The 18,755-nt window shown below is 43.1% G+C and overlaps 1 protein-coding gene across 2 annotated transcripts in view; it reads left to right on the forward strand.

The window, feature by feature from the left end:
* The first annotated feature begins 4,000 nt into the window (after positions 1-4,000).
* Positions 4,001-18,755, forward strand: part of LOC120573071 (mitogen-activated protein kinase kinase kinase 11) — a 51,295-nt gene continuing 36,540 nt past the window's right edge. For both annotated transcript variants that reach the window (XR_005641634.1, XM_039822499.1), the window contains exon 1: positions 4,001-5,813. Coding sequence is in view for 1 of the 2 variants with exons in the window: in XM_039822499.1 (XP_039678433.1) it covers positions 5,057-5,813 (757 nt within the window). In the remaining variant the exon portion in view is untranslated. The remainder of the gene's footprint in view (positions 5,814-18,755) is intronic.

Below are 18,755 nucleotides of genomic sequence, written 5' to 3' on the forward strand. Positions count from 1 at the left end.
ATTCCAATCCAGATTCAGGAAGTCACATTCTACCGAATCATGCCTACTCTATTTATCCGACATCATACCCAGGGAAATAGATAATGGAAATCTCTGCGGAATGGTGTTATTGGCTCTTCAAAAGGCATTTGATACGGTGAATCACGACAGACTGATTGCCAAACTTGAGGCCTTGGGTGCAGACAGCTCCACCTGTAGGTGGTTTAGGTCTTACCTATCAGGGAGGGAACAATTGGTGGTCTTAGGGGGAATGCTGTCTGACCCTAGTGTAGTTGAATGCGGCGTTCCACAAGGAAGTATTCTCGGACCGTCCTTATTTTTAACATACATTAATGATATGGCAGACTCGTGTTCATGGGAACTATTTCTGTACGCTGATGACTCTGCACTTTTAATGTCTCATAAACAACAATCCACTCTAGAGAGTACTCTGAGCTCTGAGCTATCTTCTGTAAACAACTGGCTGATTGACAATATGCTGTCCCTGCATTTTGGTAAGACAGAGGCCATCTTGTTCGGCTCAAAATACAGATTGAATAGACGCTCGGAATTTAGGGTCATTTTGAATAATGTTGTGGTCAGTGCAAAAGCGTCAGTAAAATACCTGGGTTGCATCCTAGAAAACAACTTGGATGGCAGGAATATGGCCAACAAGGTTCTGAGTAAAGTCACCGGGCTCACAAAGTTTTTAGCCAGAAACTCTACACTTTTAGATAGGTCAACAATGATCATTTTAAATCATTTTGAATTTGCATGTACTTCCTGGTTTGAAGGACTAACAAACCGATTTAAAGGGAGGCTGCAAACAGCACAGAATAAATTAATAAGCGTAATACTTAGATCCCATGTCTTCCCAGTTATACTTTCATAGTTTATTAAGGTAGGGAAACGATTTATCTGAGTGTATTGTACTGTGTATATCACATAACAGGTAGTCGGAGATTTGTTTTTTTGTGGCCATGTTGTTTTGTTGTTTGTTGTCTGTGTTTATATGAGAAAATTTAATAAAAATATTATTAAAAAAATATATAATAATAATAAGAAGAGTAATTCTGAACTTGGGCCATAGGTCTCATATAGGTAGGTCACAATTTTAGCTCAACTGGCTCCCTGTTGAGTCTCATGTGATTATGTCAACGCTGACCATGATCCATAAAATATTGTTTGGTAGTGTCCCAATTTCTTTGTCGTGTCTTATTACTAAGGTAAAGGACACACACAATATTTACAGTCGTGGCAGCATATCAGACCTGTGTCCTTTACAACATTTAAGACTTTAAGTGTTAGGGAAACAAGTTAGACCGGCAAATTAAAGTGCAATGTGCAGGTTGAATTCATAACTAATGCAAAGCTACTGTCATTTCCAGCATGAACTCATTCAAAAAGAGAATCAAGGCCTGGTTACTAGAGAGGTTAGCGGAATAGAACAAGGGGCCAGTTACCGTTTTTATTTTTATTTATTTAAGAAAAATGTTTTTATGTTGTCATTTACTATCACTTGTAAGTGTATTGTCTTGTCCTGATGTTATGTGTTGAGGACCACAATGGAAATAAGTCCTGGACTTTATTGTGTTTTTATCCTCAATTGTATTTGATGTCTTTTTTTCATGTGCAAGGCATTTTTTTTTCTTCGGAGGACAACTTAATTTTTTATTATAAAGCAATATATTTTATATACACAGTATGTTACATTCAGATTTAGAATTACATTCAGTGCATTAACGGTTGCCCCACCATAACCATTCACCCTGTTTTAGTGAGACCCTGGATCCATATAAGGGCAGGGGGGATTAAAGCACCACACAGTGTAACACACTGACACTAAGGTGACAGACAGAACAACAGAGGGAAGTGAGACGGGACGATATCAGAACTGACAAGACGGGACAGGACAGTTGACAAACACAAGGACGTATTATTAGTAATTGGGTAGAATGATCTACAATTCGTATTGGGTGATCACGGTTTTCATGTTTGAAGGAAGTTGGAAAAACATGCATAAGTGTGGATGGTGTTGATAGTGTGTGTACATGTGTACGATTAAAGTGATAACTGCAAGGGAGAGAAAAAAAAAAGGGAAAAATAGAATAGTTAAATTATATAAATAATGTAAAAGAACTAGGAGGAGGGAGGTATATGTCTGGTAATGTACACGGATTGTAGTAATGTTTTTGTTGAATTTAGAAACGTTAGAAATGGGGACCAGGTATCTTCAAAGGCTGACATTTGCTTCTTTCTGTGTGCATTGTGTTTTTCCATTGAAATGTATTCTGAGATTAAATTTGTCCAGTGATTGATGTGGCAAGAATTCTTTGATTTCCAGTTTTGGAGGACTGCTTTCTTAGCGACAGCTAGAGAAATGAACAACGGATTCCTGAATTTTTGCGGGATGTGGATTTCGGCGATATCACCAAGGAGACAGAGTGCTGGAGATGATGAGATTCTGTAGATCAGGGTGGTGGACAGCGTCTCGGTGACCGTGATCCAGAAAGAGCGAACTGGTCGACAGAGCCACATGGCATGTAGATAATCGTCTGTGCTACCTAAGGTGCATTGTGAACAGATACCTGTGTTTGCTAGGCCCATTTTTAACATTTGACTTTGGGTGATGGGAGTTCTGTGAATGACTTTATATTGTATAAGCTGCAGGTTTGTGTTAGCGGTCATGGAAAAGGTATTCTTACAGATTTGTTCCCAGTAATCAGGGGTGGGATCAGTTTCCCACTTGGTTGTTGGGAGTGTTGTTGTTGTGTTTAGGTTGGAAATCGTTGTATATAGGTTAGTTTTTTGAAGTTATTCATTTTCATAAGTTCTTCTGTGAGCTGTGTAAGGCATTCTTGACACAATCCAATCAAATCAAATCAAAACTCTTTCACTACTAACGGAGCGAGCTGGAAAATCAAACTTTTCCCGAAACCCGTGGGGAGGAGGGCCACAACATCATGGCCACCAACACAACTCAGCAAAGATGTTCTTGCTCGGGCTTTAACTTCTGGATATTCGGCAGCATTGCCACAACGGACCGAATGGCTTTGCTCGCATCTTTCTCCACCGCCATTACGGAACTACAACTCAAACTAGCGCACGACCTCAACGTCCTCGTTCTCAGCCACTCCCTCTGTTCGCTGATTGGATCGGTAAAGATTTGGCCGGAGAAAACCCAAGACTATACCGCAAATCCAGACTACGTACTGAAGGGAAATGAAAATTGAGCGGAAGTACGTAGGAGGGCGGAGCCAGGCTAGTAAGGACCTTACAGTCTATGGCAGGGGTCTTCAACGTTTTTTAAGCCAAGGACCCCTTAACTATAAGAGAGATGGAGCAAGGACCCCCTATTACATATATCTTATAAAATGAAGTTTAAATTAGGCCTACAATAACATGTAGGGCAGTCTAAAGCTATTCAAATAGCCTAATAATTGTTGCCATGGTTTTATAAATCATCTTTTAATGTGGCATGGCCTTAATGACTACCTTGACTATAGGCCAGTGAGCCTATCATCAGTGGGGATTTATATTTGCTAATTATATGTTGGATTCATGTTAAGACTTTTTAAATTTTGAAAAAACTTTCAAAAATGAACAATATTTGGAGGCCCCCCTGCATTGACTCTGAGGACCCCCTGTTGAAGATCCCTGGTCTATGGTAAGGACTGAGCCTTGGTTTCAAAAATATTCCTCCTAATTTACGCTCCACTTGGGCGTTTTATTTTGACAGTCACGACCGGATGTGTAATGACGTGTTGCGTGCAGCTTGACCGCGGGCCTGTCATCTGACTCTTTTCCTGTTGGGAGAGAAAAAGTTGTGAAACCCCACCCTCTCTACTGACTGTAGGCACAGACGTAGAAGTGGTTCGAGGTCCGAACGAGTGAACGCTGGCTGACCGAGGAAGAGGAATACGATGAAGAAGTTATGCCGGAGTTAATTGCGCTGTTTTGGATACCGACTGTAACCACCGAGACCACCGAGCTGGACCAGGCGACGCGCTAAACTCCCCATTAGGAACTAACGGGATTTGTTTTTAGTGCGTGTTTCTCTCTGGGAAGTAAAGCCAAGCAAGGTTGGATAGCTCTTCCTGTCACAAAGTCGGCGGTTCCTACGTTGTTTTTTTAAGTTTTTTTTGATGTTGTGATGAAGCCCGTCTCATTGTGTGCTTCTGATAACACCGTAAGTATGGATACTCACGCTCAAAGGGATGCTGGGTTTCCTGCGAGAGCGCCGCAAAGTTGCGGTCAGACGCCGTTATTGGAGATTTAGCTAGCTAGGTTTACTAATGCGGACTGCTTAGCCCTGAAAACTTGTCGTAAAACACTGGTTGGTTGGTTGGCTGGCTGGACTGAATGCTCCTTTTCCTGCTATTCTTCTCCGCTTAGCAGCGCTTCCTGCTTGTGGTGACCACTGCACTTAAGGCTAAAAATACATTTAAAAAAAAAAGAAATACCCTCCAAATGGACAGCTGAATGTACCTAGTGGCGACGGTCATTTGTAATACTGGTGTTTTACACGACAAGCTTTGGATAGGCTACTTTTTATTTGTGTCCTTACACTTAATTTTTTTTAGTTTTTTTTTTATACTCTCAAACTCAACAGGTGGCAGTTTTGAATGAGCAAGGGAAGAGCTCATTTACCCACGATGCGGTGATTCAAGAGCCTCTTTTAAAACACAGGCCAATGGGCTCAAACCATGTTGGGGAGACCACACATCACTTGAACAGAGACATTCCCTTTTAGACAGCGCTGCCTTTCTGAGCTTTTGAGCCCCTTCTCGTTATCGCACCAAATCAACCTCTCTAACTCCTTCTGTATTTTTCAAAGCGGAGAGCTTTGCATGTGATGTCCAGACGAATGAAAGACACCTACCATTCAGTTCTATTTGAATCCTCTCCTGCAGCCCGCTTGTTGGTCAAGCTCTTGAACTACATTTCACTGGTCCCTGATGAACCAACAAGAAAGACAGGAAAGGGAGCGAGGCGCGATAAAGTACTCCTTTGTACTTTATTTTCAAACCCTTTGGGTGCAAAATCAGATCCAGTCTAAACATCTGCTTGAGGCTCCATGGAGCCGCTGAAGAACATATTCAGTCGTGGCCCACTGTCCAACTGGAAAAACTTGGATCAATCGCAGAAAGGGAACTTCACCAACCCTGTGTGGACCGCCTTATTCGACTATGAGGCGTCCTGTAAAGACGAGCTCACCTTGCGTAAGGGGGACCTGGTGGAAGTCCTGTCTCTGGACTCTGAGATATCCGGGGATGAGGGCTGGTGGGCGGGTAAAGTCAACAACAAGGTGGGCATCTTCCCGTCCAACTACGGCTCCTTCAAGCCAAATGGATACGGCAAGCTTCCGGGCAGCACCGTTGTCGCCGAGCTCAACCCGGCCGTGGTGGGCGAGTTTGAACCCGACGTGCTGGATTTCCGGGACCTGAAGCTGGAGGAGGTCATCGGGGTGGGGGGCTTTGGGAAGGTGTACCGCGGGACGTGGCGAGGCCTGCTGGTGGCCGTGAAGGCGGCCCGGCAAGACCCTGACGAGGATATCAGCGTGACGGCGCAGAACGTCAGGCAGGAGGCGCGTTTGTTCGCCATGCTCACTCACCCGAACATCATCGCCCTGAAGGGCGTCTGCCTGCAGGAACCCAACCTGTGCCTCATCATGGAGTACGCCTCGGGTGGGGCGCTGAGCCGGGCGCTGGCGGGGCGTCGCATTCCTCCACACGTCCTGGTCAACTGGGCCGTGCAGATAGCCAGAGGGATGTTGTACCTGCACAGCGAGGCCATCGTTCCCGTCATCCATCGGGATCTCAAGTCCAACAACAGTAAGTCCTTCAATACTAGTTCAAGTCATTCATCATTTAAACCCAGTCGAAAATCGTATGTATCGTGATTATTATTATTATTTTTTTTGCGCCGGTTTTTTTTTTTTAAGGTGCTCTAAGCGATGATGGGTGACGTCACTTCTAGTTCACGTTCAAAGTATTGTCAAACAAAACGGAGGCTAGCTCGCCCCTCCCTCCTTCCGCGCATTAACCTACCAAACCCCCACCCCCAAATCCTCCTTGTCAGTTATTGGCTGGAACACTGTTTGTTATGTTTGGTGGTGCAGGTTGGTGCAGTTTGTTTTTGTTCGCGTTTTTGGAGCCTGGGCTGTCTACAGAGACCGTGTTTGTTTTACAGTGTGTTCAGGGGACAGGCAGCTAGCGGATAGTGAGGAGATGTTTTTTACAGTGTGTTCAGGGGACAGACAGCTAGCAGATAGTGAGATGTTTTTTTACCGTGTGTTCAGGGGACAGACAGCTAGCAGATAGTGAGATGTTTTTTTACCGTGTGTTCAGGGGACAGGCAGCTAGCAGATAGTGAGATGTTTTTTACCGTGTGTTCAGGGGACAGACAGCTAGCAGATAGTGAGATGTTTTTTACCGTGTGTTCAGGGGACAGACAGCTAGCAGATAGTGAGATGTTTTTTTACCGTGTGTTCAGGGGACAGGCAGCTAGCAGATAGTGAGGAGATGTTTTTTTACCGTGTGTTCAGGGGACAGGCAGCTAGCAGATAGTGAGGAGATGTTTTTTTACAGTGTGTTCCTTCCTACAATTCCGTCAGATTGACTGTTAGATTGATGAGAATAAAGGACACAGGCGTATTTACTGGGCCCTCTGTGTGGCAGCATGCCCCGTGGCAATGCTGAAACATGGTTTCAAAGCTGCAGAAGGGCTTTTCTCAGTATATACAACAAGGCCACATCTAGAACAAAGGCAACCGTTTAACTCCTCGACACACTGGGCCTGTGCTCCTGTAGAATTATTAACTCGAACCATGTCATTATAGTCTGGGAAGCTGAGTGATCCCTCTACGTTTTGCCGTGCAGTCCCAAGTCATTGTCTTTGGGTAATGCATCAGTTTGAGTTCATGATCGTGACAAAGCATTAAAAAAAGATACGATTAGTGGTACAACACATCTTTTTTGGGGGTTGGTATGCGACTCCAAAATGGAGGCCAAAGGCTACAGATATGCAAATATGAGTTGATAGGACAATGCCATGCTTTGCTAGCAAAGGTGAGGAATTTAAAGGGAGGCTTTCCGCCTCAGCACCGTCACAACTTACACTTTGGACTTTGATGCTGTCCGGGGGCAGCTGGGGAAGGTCTTGCGTCAGTGTTCCGGGCCCTCGCGGCAGACACGTACGCATTGAACCTTGTCATTAAAGCTACGCTGCAGAGAGATGTACTGCTGATAAAGCTTTCTGTCCTCTGTCTCCCCCCCCCCTCCCCCTTTTGAAGCAGAACAAGTGCCTTCCTCAGCTCTAACAGTACTTTTAGTACTGAACCGAAACACAGAGCCACCTGAATTTTGCAGCAGTCGCCCCTCCTTATTGTCATTCTTGTGATGCAGCATATAATCCCCGTTAGCTCTGTGGCTGGATCTGTTGAAGGTCCAAAAAGTTTTCAACCATCCTGGGCTCATCCTTCTCTGTTACTGCAGATCCTGATTGCCATTGTACACCAAAATAGAAAGAGATTAACTTCTTAACTTCCTCCTTAACTGGAAACGGGTGACACCGCAAAACATTCAGAAGTGTAGTTTCTGAGAGAATGCTGTTACCTTTTTGTTAGGGGCATTAGAAGATAAACTCCTTTTTTAAAATTTTTTTTTTTTATTCCCGCTTTGTTCAAAGCAAAGGATTTATATTCCGCACAGCACAGTTCTTTCAGCATTACCATCTTTTTTTCACTTTTTGAACGAGCACTAACCGTTTCTGTCGGTCTTGCTCATTGACCATCGGCCATTCCTCTTCACTTTTTTTTTTGTTTCACCCGTCATTGATATTCACTCTTGTGTCATGTTCTTTCCGCTGGGAAAAAAAACAAAGGTCTCCTGTAGCGCAAAAAGAAAGTTGAGTTATGTCAATATAGTGTTTGTATATGAGGCCGGGAGATGGTATCGCTCTCCTGCCGCTTGCTTTTAAAAAAAATCTTCTCTGAATCTTTGTCCCCTGGCCTGCCCCTACATGTCTGCATACGGCCATAACCCTGTTGTGCCACAGAGTAATATCCTGTTCTGGTGGTGGTTGGGGGTGGGGGGGGGGGTTGTGGTTGGGGTGTGCTGACAGGTTTAACACACAGGTGCAAGAGCATCTCAAAGTAAGACCATTTGAAAGGAAAAAAACGCACTATAAAATACTGATTATAAAAAATCCGGTGATGGGGCAATTAGGCTGACGCATTAATGGTTAATCTTGGATTGTGGCGTCAGTTCCTCAGAATAATGGTGCAAGTTCTTCTTTCAAGAGGTGGCATTTATACTAGTGGTGTAACCGACCATAGTTGGATCCGTGGTCAACGCTCACGATTCGGAATACGTGTGAGCCGCGGATTAATTGCAAAGTACTGTATAACCATAATTAATAGTGTGAAATAAATGTTTACTCGTGAAACCGTGACTTTTTAGGACCCGTTGCACCCCTAACCAGAGCTGGGCGATATGGAGAAAAATCAAATACCATGATATTTTTGACAAATAAATCAAATACCTCGATGTCGAATAGTGCGCCGATATGTAGGGTTGACAATTGTTGCTTTCACAAAATATTTACACAATGAGAGTTTTGATAAATAATCATCAGTAATGTGGATATGATGACTGAGTGGGTAAAGGCAAATAATAAAACGGCTAGAACAGTCTCATAAGTTCAAAAAAGTACATCACTTTACTGTAATGCAGGCGCAGCCTTTAAAAACAGGAAAAGACAACACTTATGTCATATCACGATATTCAAAATCTAAGACGATATCTAGTCTCATATATCGATATAGACATAATATCAATATATTGCCGAGCCTTACCCCTAACTCCTACAGGGAGTAATCTGTCAAAATCCTTTTACCGGGGCAGCTCATCTGGTAGAGCGTGATCCCCAAGTACGGAGGCTGGGTCTTCGCGGAGGCGGCCGCATGTTCGATTCTGACCTGCGGCTCTTTGCTGCATGTCATTTCCCCTCTCTCTCTCCCCCCTTTCAGGTCAAAGCTGTCCTGTCAAATAAAGGCCTAAAAATGCCTTTTTCCAATTGTAGCCTAAGGTGGACCAGAATGCAGTGGGGCAAAAAGATGTGTTCATTACTAGAACAGTAGAAAATACTGATAGTATCAGAGGGAGGTAGAGAGAAATGGAATTCCCTCAAAACAAAAACAAAAATAACTCCTTTATGATAATATCTGCTAAAAGATCACTCTTTAGCAGCCTAACCTTAACACTAGCTGAAGAAAGTGACCGCTAGCACCCATTGTTACATTTTAAATGAAGATTCCGTTTTTTGGCCAGCTGTTACAGTGATGGATTAAGGTGAATAGTCATTAACCCTGAAGGGCTTGTAAACAAGAGCTAAAAGAAGTATCTAATGACCAGCGGGTCGCTCTGGCGTGTTCGCAAGATGCTAATGAAACAGGATCGTTGAAGAAAGTGCACGGTTGGGGCGCTTGGGTCGAAGCCAGAGGCCATAACTGGAATTCCACTGAAAGTAAATACAGACCAGAGAGCAGAGGAGCCTCTTTCTCTGACTATTGTGTCCATATGTCTGGGGATGAGAGTTTGGGGACTTTTCACATCTTATGCACTGATAAGTCTGTGTCCGGTGGTTCTCCAAATGAGGTTTTTAGGGATTTGCCACTCTAAAGCCATACAGTTCTTTTTTTTTTATTCCCATTTTGAAATAAAAATTGCACATGCTCAGTGTTTGCAGTTCAGAGCGTCTGACTTTAAACCGCGACCCACATTGGATGTCAAGCTTAATGGCTTCTTCTTATCTACGAGCATCGGCACATGTTTTGTGATACACCTTGGCACGCTGAACAAGCCACCAAAGAAAGATCAGGGAGAACTGCGCTGCTAACCTCCGTTTCATGACCGAAAGAACGAGGTCCAGGGTACAAGCAGCCAAAATGGGATTCCTCAGGAGAGTGGCTGGCGTCTCCCTTAGAGATAGGGTGAGAAGCTCAGTCATCCATGAGGAACCCGGAGTAGAGCCGCTGCTCCTTCGCGTCGAAAGGAGCCAGTTGAGGTGGTTTGGGCATCTGGTAAGGATGCCCCCTGGGCACCTCCCTAGGGAGGTTGTTCCAGACACGTCCAGCTGGGAGGAGGCCTCGGGGAAGACCCAGGACTAGGTGGAGGGACTATATCTCCAACCTGGCCTGGGAACGCCCCCCCCCCCCTCCCCCACCCCAAGTCAGAGCTGGTTAATGTGGCTTGGTTACTAGCAACTGCGTGATTGGGTGGGGGTGGTAACCGATCACCAAAGGCTTGAGTCATGTGGATGCGCCGACAGTTTTATTGTTATAACATAGAATTCCTCATGGGGCGACAGAAACTACGCACTGTAGCTTTAAGCCCCCCTCCCGAAAAAGCCCAGTCTGCTCTGATTGGTCAGTGTTTCCGGGTCTATTCTTTCGCAGTATTTATACAGCACCTCGATCTGCTTTAAAAAAAAAAAAAAAAAGACATGGAAATCTCACTTTTTACAATATGGGTCCTTTGAGTTTTCTGTAACTATGTAAGCTATATGAACATATCTTCTTGCTGTAGCTACAGTAAAAATAACCCTTCCTGTCAGGGCTCCCTCAAAAGCTCATTCAGTCTAACTGCCGTCCTTGTACTGTCAGTTATCTGCACAAAGCTCTCATAGATGCAAAAACAGCTATAGGCATCACCACACGCTATAAAACTGTGCAGAGGCTGTAGTTAGAACTGGTCGGGAAAGTGCCAAGCTAAGCACTTGCTGGGCTGGAACTCACAGGCCTTTTTTTTTCAGGAAGAAGCCACAGTTAGATCTTGGATCAACATGTCTTTTTTTTTTCTTTTTCTTTTTTTTTTTCTTTCCACGATTGGACAAACATCTGATAGATCCCTCTACCAGCATGTTTTCATTCAGGGCCCCCAGTGCTCCACACTGCAGCACACTCAAAACATCCCGTGTGTGTGTGTGTGTGTGTGTGTGTGTGTGTGTGTGTGTGTGTGTGTGTGTGTGTGTGTGTGTGTGTGTGTGTGTGTGTGTGTGTGTGTGTGTGTGTGTGTGTGTGTGTGTGTGTGTGTGTGTTTTTGTGTGTGTGTGTGTGCTGAACTTCACTCCTGTTATTGCGCGCACACACCACCACCATTCCCCTGTTCAGCCGGAGGACTTATGGGGGAAATTGAGACTTTTTAGGTATTTTGTGAAGGGAATGCGGGGGATTTTAAACGTGATAAGGTCTGAACACGAACCTGTATTTTGTTAAGTCAGCCGTATAACCATTTAGTGTGTAGTTTAGTTTATAAGTGAGCCAATAACAAAGTTCAGCTGGCCCTGAGAGAAAGGACACGATGTAAAGCCTATCTACAGTAGGAAATTTAGCGGTTAACAATGTCCGTAAGGCTAGACATTTGCTATCAGTTTGAAAGTTAAATATTTTATTGGCTGCTACATGTACTTAGCTTCAGCACTGTACATGTGAGAAGGCGATATATACAGTTCAGGGTTTTCTCTACCATTATAAGGCTTAGGTTCAGCAACCAAGCCGTTTTGGGCACCACTTAAGTCAAAATAAATGTAACCAAAATACTTTTCTCACATCTAATAATTGTGGTTGTTCCCCAGTAGGCTTCTTTAGCACGTTTTGTCTTCAAGCTTTTTAAATGTTAATATTTATTATCAGCTCTAGTATTCCCACCGTTTTAGACACATATATGGTAATAATGGTCCAAAATGATAAAAACGTAATATGTTCTTGAGAGAGGACCCCTAAATCCCAAATTTTTGGGGAAAAAAAACACATCTGTCCTTGGTCTGGCACCACCAGATCAGCATTTGTGTCATCATGCACCTGTATATATTAAGATTGATAACGTGTTCATGACACATGAGAAGATTAACGTTATGATCCAAAAGACATTGTTCTTCTTGGTGATGTACAGCGTGCATAACTGAATAGAGTGTTTTTTTTAAAAGGATACTTGTTTATGCAATTATTGTGTAGAAAGTGGTACCGAAATTTCAATGTTCTTTATCACTAAAACATCTGGCCACACATGTTGACTTGGCTGTAATGCTTTTAATTAAATAGAAGAAATTGACAGTTGGCGTGCAACTAAATAGCTACTGTGGCTGAAAAAAACAAACAAACAAGAAAGAAGATTTCAAAATCAATACTTTGACAACAGAAAATGCAAGGAAAAAGATGATTCAGATTCACTGCTTGATTGATAAAAGTGATCTCTGTGAAATGCAGTGAACAACAAAGAAGGAAACAAAATATAAATAAAAATGAGGAACTAGCGCACTGTGATATAAAAAGTCACGTCAGAGTGGTGAGATATTTCAGTAGCATACAAGTGAATACATTAAAATATCCAATATAGGCTACACCATGGCACATTTTGTTCTAGACTCTGTCACAAACTACCCACTAATGCCATGTTTCCACCGAATGGTACCTCTCTGCTCGACTTAACTCACTTTTTGGGTACCGGTACTTCTCTTTCTGACCATTACCGCCTGCTCCCGCAGCTTGGGTGTTGGGTCCCAACATGGCAAACATTGGATTGATTTTTAATAGATTGACCATTTTGAGTCTTCTCCTGTCCAGAAGAGAAACACGCTATTTTACTGTGTAGTATTAATAAAGATATGCACACCGCACTGTAACAGATTATGTTGGTCCTTGTTGATTGGATCCCTTAGGCTGCCGTAGGAGAAAGGGGTAAAAAAAACGCCCGCTCCTGCGAGATTTGTGTTCGGACCCGCGGGAGTCGGATCCCAACGCAGTCCTCTAGTCTGCGGTGCTTTAACGCCACCTTTTTAGCATCGGCTTAGCTCGCTTGGAACCTCAAGGTGGGTACCAAAAAAAAAAGCAGCAGGTAATAGCCACAACTTTTGCTAAAGAAGAAGTCGAGCCGTACCAATACATACGGGTACTTCGTGAAACGTCGAGGCCGCGCCCCCCTTTCTGGGATGGAAAACGGGAGATCCCGTAGAAGTCGATGCAATTTGACGTGCGTTTGGATCCTAGTTTTGACAAATGTGTATGGATTTGTTTCTTAAACTTCTTAAACAAACGTTTGTTTTATACACGTCTGTTTATTTCCCCCCAGAAAGGGGCGTGGCGACAAGAGGCGGTGACAGGGTCTGCCCGAGGTTTCTGCCTCAAAGGAAGTTTTTCCTCGCCATTGTTGCACCAAATGCTTGCTCGTGGGAAGCTGTTGGGTCTTTGTAAATTATAGAGCGTGGTCTAGACCTACCCTGTCTGTAAAATGTCTTGAGCTAACTCTTGTTATGACTTGATACTATAAGTAAATTGAATTGAATAGATGTCGTATTGCAGTGGAGAAACTGCACGTTTGTGCTTTCAAACTTTACTGAATTACTCATCTAGCTTACTACTTTTGCCACAATGACGAGCAAATTTATGCATAGGTGAGTATTTTTATTCAGCAGGAGACGTACCCTCAAATGTCAAGTGTAGCAGAAAATGCAGCGCCATCAAGTTACCCAGCCATAAACACGGCTGCACATTAAGCGGCGGTTTGCTGATTGGCATATCCGAGGGGTGCCTGGGGTGTCCTGGCAGGGAGAGGAAAGGGGTCACCAGGGGTAGAGCTCAGCTGCGTTGCTGCTGGCTGAGAGTGAGTGTCATCGGGTGATAAGGCAGACTTGCTGTGTGCAGTTTAGCCGGCCGCCTGGCTACGTCCTTTCCCTACCGTCTGTATTTTTTATTTTGGAAAAGACAGACAGGCAGAATCCGGAGCGGTTACGCTCTCATTGGATTGAAGCAGCAGATTAGATCTGGAGATTTAAGAGATTCACACGTGAGTGTGGATGATTTTCAGCTGATTTTGTTTTTTTTGTGTTCATCTTCAATTTTGTTTTCATTTCCTCATAATGAGTATTGTACCACTGTTGGTATCGATCTTCTCATCTCATTCTCTAGAAAGAAAGCAAAATGTTGAAACATTTTTGAATGGCCCTCATCTGAGTGAACATTACCTACTAATGAGCAATAAGTAAGAGCTCAATGTGAGTTTTGTATTACTGTGCTTGCTTTCAGCCATCCTATGCAGCCACACTAATTGTATTTCGACTGCCACCTTCAACTTCTTTCAACTTTTCTATTGTTTTTTTCTATATTCTATGATTCAAGTGCAGATTTTCTTTGGAAACTTTAGCCTTTAACCTTTTCTACTAGTGCTGTCCTCCACCAAAGAAATGGTTAGTCGACTAACACTCATGTTATTATTGCATTTTTAATAAATCATTTAATTTTGTCCATATGGCCTTAGCATTAAACAAACCGTTCTTACATGTCAACGACTTTCGTTTTGTGCTCCTTTTTTTTTTTATTTACATTTTTTTTAGCACCAGTATCGAAAAAAGCCCAAAAGCAATACCCAACCCTACTGATAAGTTTCTTGGAAATAATTCATTGAGCATTTAAAAAACAACCGAAATGACTAATCGACTAAAGACCAAAACGATCGATTAATCTAAGACTAAGAGGTCGCAGCCCTATTTTCTACTTTAGGCAATTAGCGTGCCATTGTCGCTTTCTTCCAGGGCCGAAAATCCATATCTCAATTAAAACTCAGGGCGATGTTAATATTAGAAATAATAATGAACACTATCCCTGCATTCCTGAGTGAAGTCCAGTCAAACTACTGCACTATATTGGATTCAGGTAGAGATTTCCAGACAATGGCCAGTCTATTTAATTAAATTAAACCCGTATGCTGACATGACATCTTAGTTTTAATAAGAAAGTGGCCATGGTCTAATATGGTGTATCAGCACCATGTAGCCTGTGTCTTCACATACAGTATGTACTGTACCTGTGCCACAGGAGATGGGCCCACACAATGACTGCACACCCACGCTTGGTCATGAATGTGTGTGTGTGTGTGTGTGTGTGTGTGTGTGTGTGTGTGTGTGTGTGTGTGTGTGTGTGTGTGTGTGTGTGTGTGTGTGTGTGTGTGTGTGTGTGTGTGTGTGTGTGTGTGTGTGTGTGTGGTTGGAGCAGGATGAGTGAGGGGGCAGAACAACAACTGCAAGAAAGGAGTAGAAAAAAAGAACAGCAGACACTGGAAGGTCAGAGCAAACAGGAAGTAGAGAGGTTTCCAGAACTCAGGCAGAGTGAAATCTATTGTTTCTCCCCGCGCCCCCCCCCCCTTCTCCAGGCTGAAACCTCATTCTCAGCTCGGCCTCTTTCTCACCACACATATCACAAGACAGTTCCCATGTACATGAGCAAAAACCTACATATCCGTTTGTGGAAGAGAAAATGGGTCAGCGGATAAGGACCCATTTGTGTTGTGTTCTGGAAGGAGTGTTGTTCATCAGTGTAGTAAGAAAATTATGACTTTGTTATAGGTGGTATGTTTGAGATGAAGGGTGAGCTTAAGGCAGGGGGGACCTGGGGAAGTATTTTTTTTTTTTGATTCTTACAATATGTGTGTGTGAGTTTTCGCTTCTTTATTTTTTCCCCCATTCTCTTTCACTTGTAGTTGTCATACTCCAATTTAGTTTCACTTCATTGATAACGTGCTATTTTTTCAAATACATACACACACATCACTTTGGTTGCTACTTCAACCTTTGCCTTTTTCACAAAACAAGCCACTCCGAGGCTTTATCTAGTGTGATTTCTTTTTATTTTAATTTTTTTATTTTAAATTAAAATCATGCCTTCGAAGCAGCTCTGCTTCTGAGATAAAAAGGTTTTAATAACTAAAACTCCATTCTGCTCACCGCAGACATTTTAAGTCCCTAAAGGAAAACCATATAATATTAATGCCAAAAAGCACATTAATGTTAATGTAAGGTCACTACAGATTTCAAGAAATATAATAGCCTCTTTCCACTGCAGGAACATTTTCAAGAACCCAGCAATCTTTTTAGCAATTTAGAAACTTCAACTGCATTTTGAACCTAGTAATCGGGGTCTAAAGGTAGCTCCTGAGCCAACGTCCCTTACTCTTTGTACCTGCTTGGCTTTGATCCGTCCTCAGAACTACGGTTAGGTATCATTTCGATGCCTGCGCAACAGAAGCATCACTGCATGTGACGGTAGTTAACATTACCCTTGGCAGCAGATAATGTTAGCCTACTGTAAGCTAGTAGCTGGCTGTAAATGCTGACAGCTAAGCAGCATTCAGCTGGATTCCAACACCGGGACGTACATCAGTCTGCAGCTAAAGACACAGAGGAGACTAGCTTTGTAGGCACCATGGCTACTGCCAAAGTTGTCTCAGAAACAACTCCGACAGGACTTCATGGTGCATTCAACTATACCTCCTAAGCTCATGGTGCATTCAAGTGCAACTCAAGAAACTCAAATTTGTGTTGTAAAGTATCTGCCATCTATTGGTTTTTCCTTTTGTTGTTTAACAGAAATTGACTGGTGAAATAAGTTATTGTTATTACATTTAAAATAAATCATTTAAATTTGACCATATGGCCTTAGCAATAAGCAAGCCGTACCTCAAGGTTGCCAACGGTCGTTTTGGGCTCTTCTTTCTTTTCTTTTTTAAAGGACTCATGGCATGACAATTTCACTTTATGAGGTTTTTTAACATTAATATGAGTTCCCCCAGCCTGCCTATGGTCCCCCAGTGGCTAGAAATGGTGATAGGTGTAAACCGAGCCCTGGGTATCCTGCTCTGCCTTTGAGAAAATGAAAGCTCAGATGCGCCAATCTGGAATCTTCTCCTTATGAGGTCATAAGGAGTAAGGTTACCTCCCTTTATCTGCTTTGCCCGCTCAGAGAATTTGGCCTGCCCATGAGAGAGAGAGACATCATGGCTTTCAAACGAGCAAAGTGGCAGTTGGTCAAGGCCACACCCCCACCCTCCACCTTGCCAACCCCCTCTCCTCCTCAATAGCATTTAAAGCTACAGACACAGAAAAGGCACATACTAAGGAAAGCTCATTGTGGGACTGGCTGTAGTGGCTGTAATTCTGCACCAAGGCTGAATTTCGGGAAAGCGACTTCAGATACAGTATTAGGGGACCGCTAAGACCTATATAAAAGAGACTTCAGATACATTATTAGGGGACAACTGAGGCCTATATAAAAGAGACTTCAGATACAGTATTAGGGGACAACTAAGGCCTATATAAAAGAGACTTCAGATACAGTATTAGGGGACAACTAAGGCCTATATAAAAGAGACTTCAGATACATTATTAGGGGACCACTAAGGCCTATATAAAAGAGACTTCAGATACATTATTAGGGGACCACTAAGGCCTATATAAAAGAGACTTCAGATACAGTATTAGGGGACAACTAAGGCCTATATAAAAGAGACTTCAGATACAGTATTAGGGGACAACTAAGGCCTATATAAAAGAGACTTCAGATACATTATTAGGGGACCACTAAGGCCTATATAAAAGAGACTTCAGATACAGTATTAGGGGACAACTAAGGCCTATATAAGAGACTTCAGATACAGTATTAGGGGACAACTAAGGCCTATATAAAAGAGACTTCAGATACAGTATTAGGGGACAACTAAGGCCTATATAAAAGAGACTTCAGACACATTATTAGGGGACCACTAAGGCCTATATAAAAGAGACTTCAGATACAGTATTAGGGGACCACTAAGGCCTATATAAAAGAGACTTCAGATACAGTATTAGGGGACCACTAAGGTCTATATAAAAGAGACTTCACATACAGTATTAGGGGACCACTAAGGTCTATATAAAAGAGACTTCACATACAGTATTAGGGGACCACTAAGGCCTATATAAAAGAGACTTCAGATACAGTATTAAGGGACCACTAAGGCCTATATAAAAGCATCCAAAAAGCAGCATGTCATGGGACCTTTAAGTATCAGTTCTGCCACAGTTAAGGCACCGGAACAGTTTAAAAAGTTTTTGCACCGGTATCGGAAAAAAACCCAAACGATACCCATCCCTTTTCAGAACATCAGCGCTCCCTCCCTTACTACCTTGACCTCAGAGCATCAAGCAAGTAATGACCTGTCTGAGTTTAGAAGGAAATGGCGTTAATGAAGGTTAAATTTCAACACCACTGGATTGTTAATAAGTGACCGTTTTCAGGACCTCCCAGTACCTGGCAGCAGACACTGTGCACAAGGAATCATGTATAAACCCCCAGTACAATATTGTCCAAAGCCATAGTTTTTAAGGAGCAGCCCAACAGTTAAAGCAACACATTAGTGCTTGACTTAAGTGATAGGATTAGACGGCTAACAACCTGGAGAGACCTGACAAACCTGATCAACGTTTTCCAACAGCAGAGCACGGAGTGTGTCGCACGTTAATCTGGGTCATTGTTAAGTGTGTCAACACATTCCACTATGCCTTGGGATATTATAACCATGTACCAATAAAACAAACATTTCAGGTTTGTTCTAATGGCAGCACCGTGGTGTAGAGGGTGAATGTGAAATGTAGAACCTGAACCCAAAAACTTTGTCTTTACATACATCAAATGAGAAAAGCACTGCCACCTCAGAGCGTGGCCGTGCTTCGTAACCTCCCTGACGTTCCTACACTCGGTGAACTCGTTGCGTGCCCCGGAGCTGAGACGAAACTCCAGCGTTAGTTTCATCTTCTGCACTGTGATTATGCCCTATCACTCCCTCTCTCTCTCACTCTCACTCACTTGGCTGCCTGGTCAGAGGTTGCCAGACTGTCTGTCAGCCTATGGCTGCGTCCCTCTGGGGACAAAGCTCCCGTTCTTCCTGGGGAAAGCCCCCACCCTGCCG

This window comes from Perca fluviatilis, chromosome 14, assembly GCF_010015445.1.
Source record: "Perca fluviatilis chromosome 14, GENO_Pfluv_1.0, whole genome shotgun sequence".
NCBI lineage: Eukaryota > Metazoa > Chordata > Actinopteri > Perciformes > Percidae > Perca > Perca fluviatilis.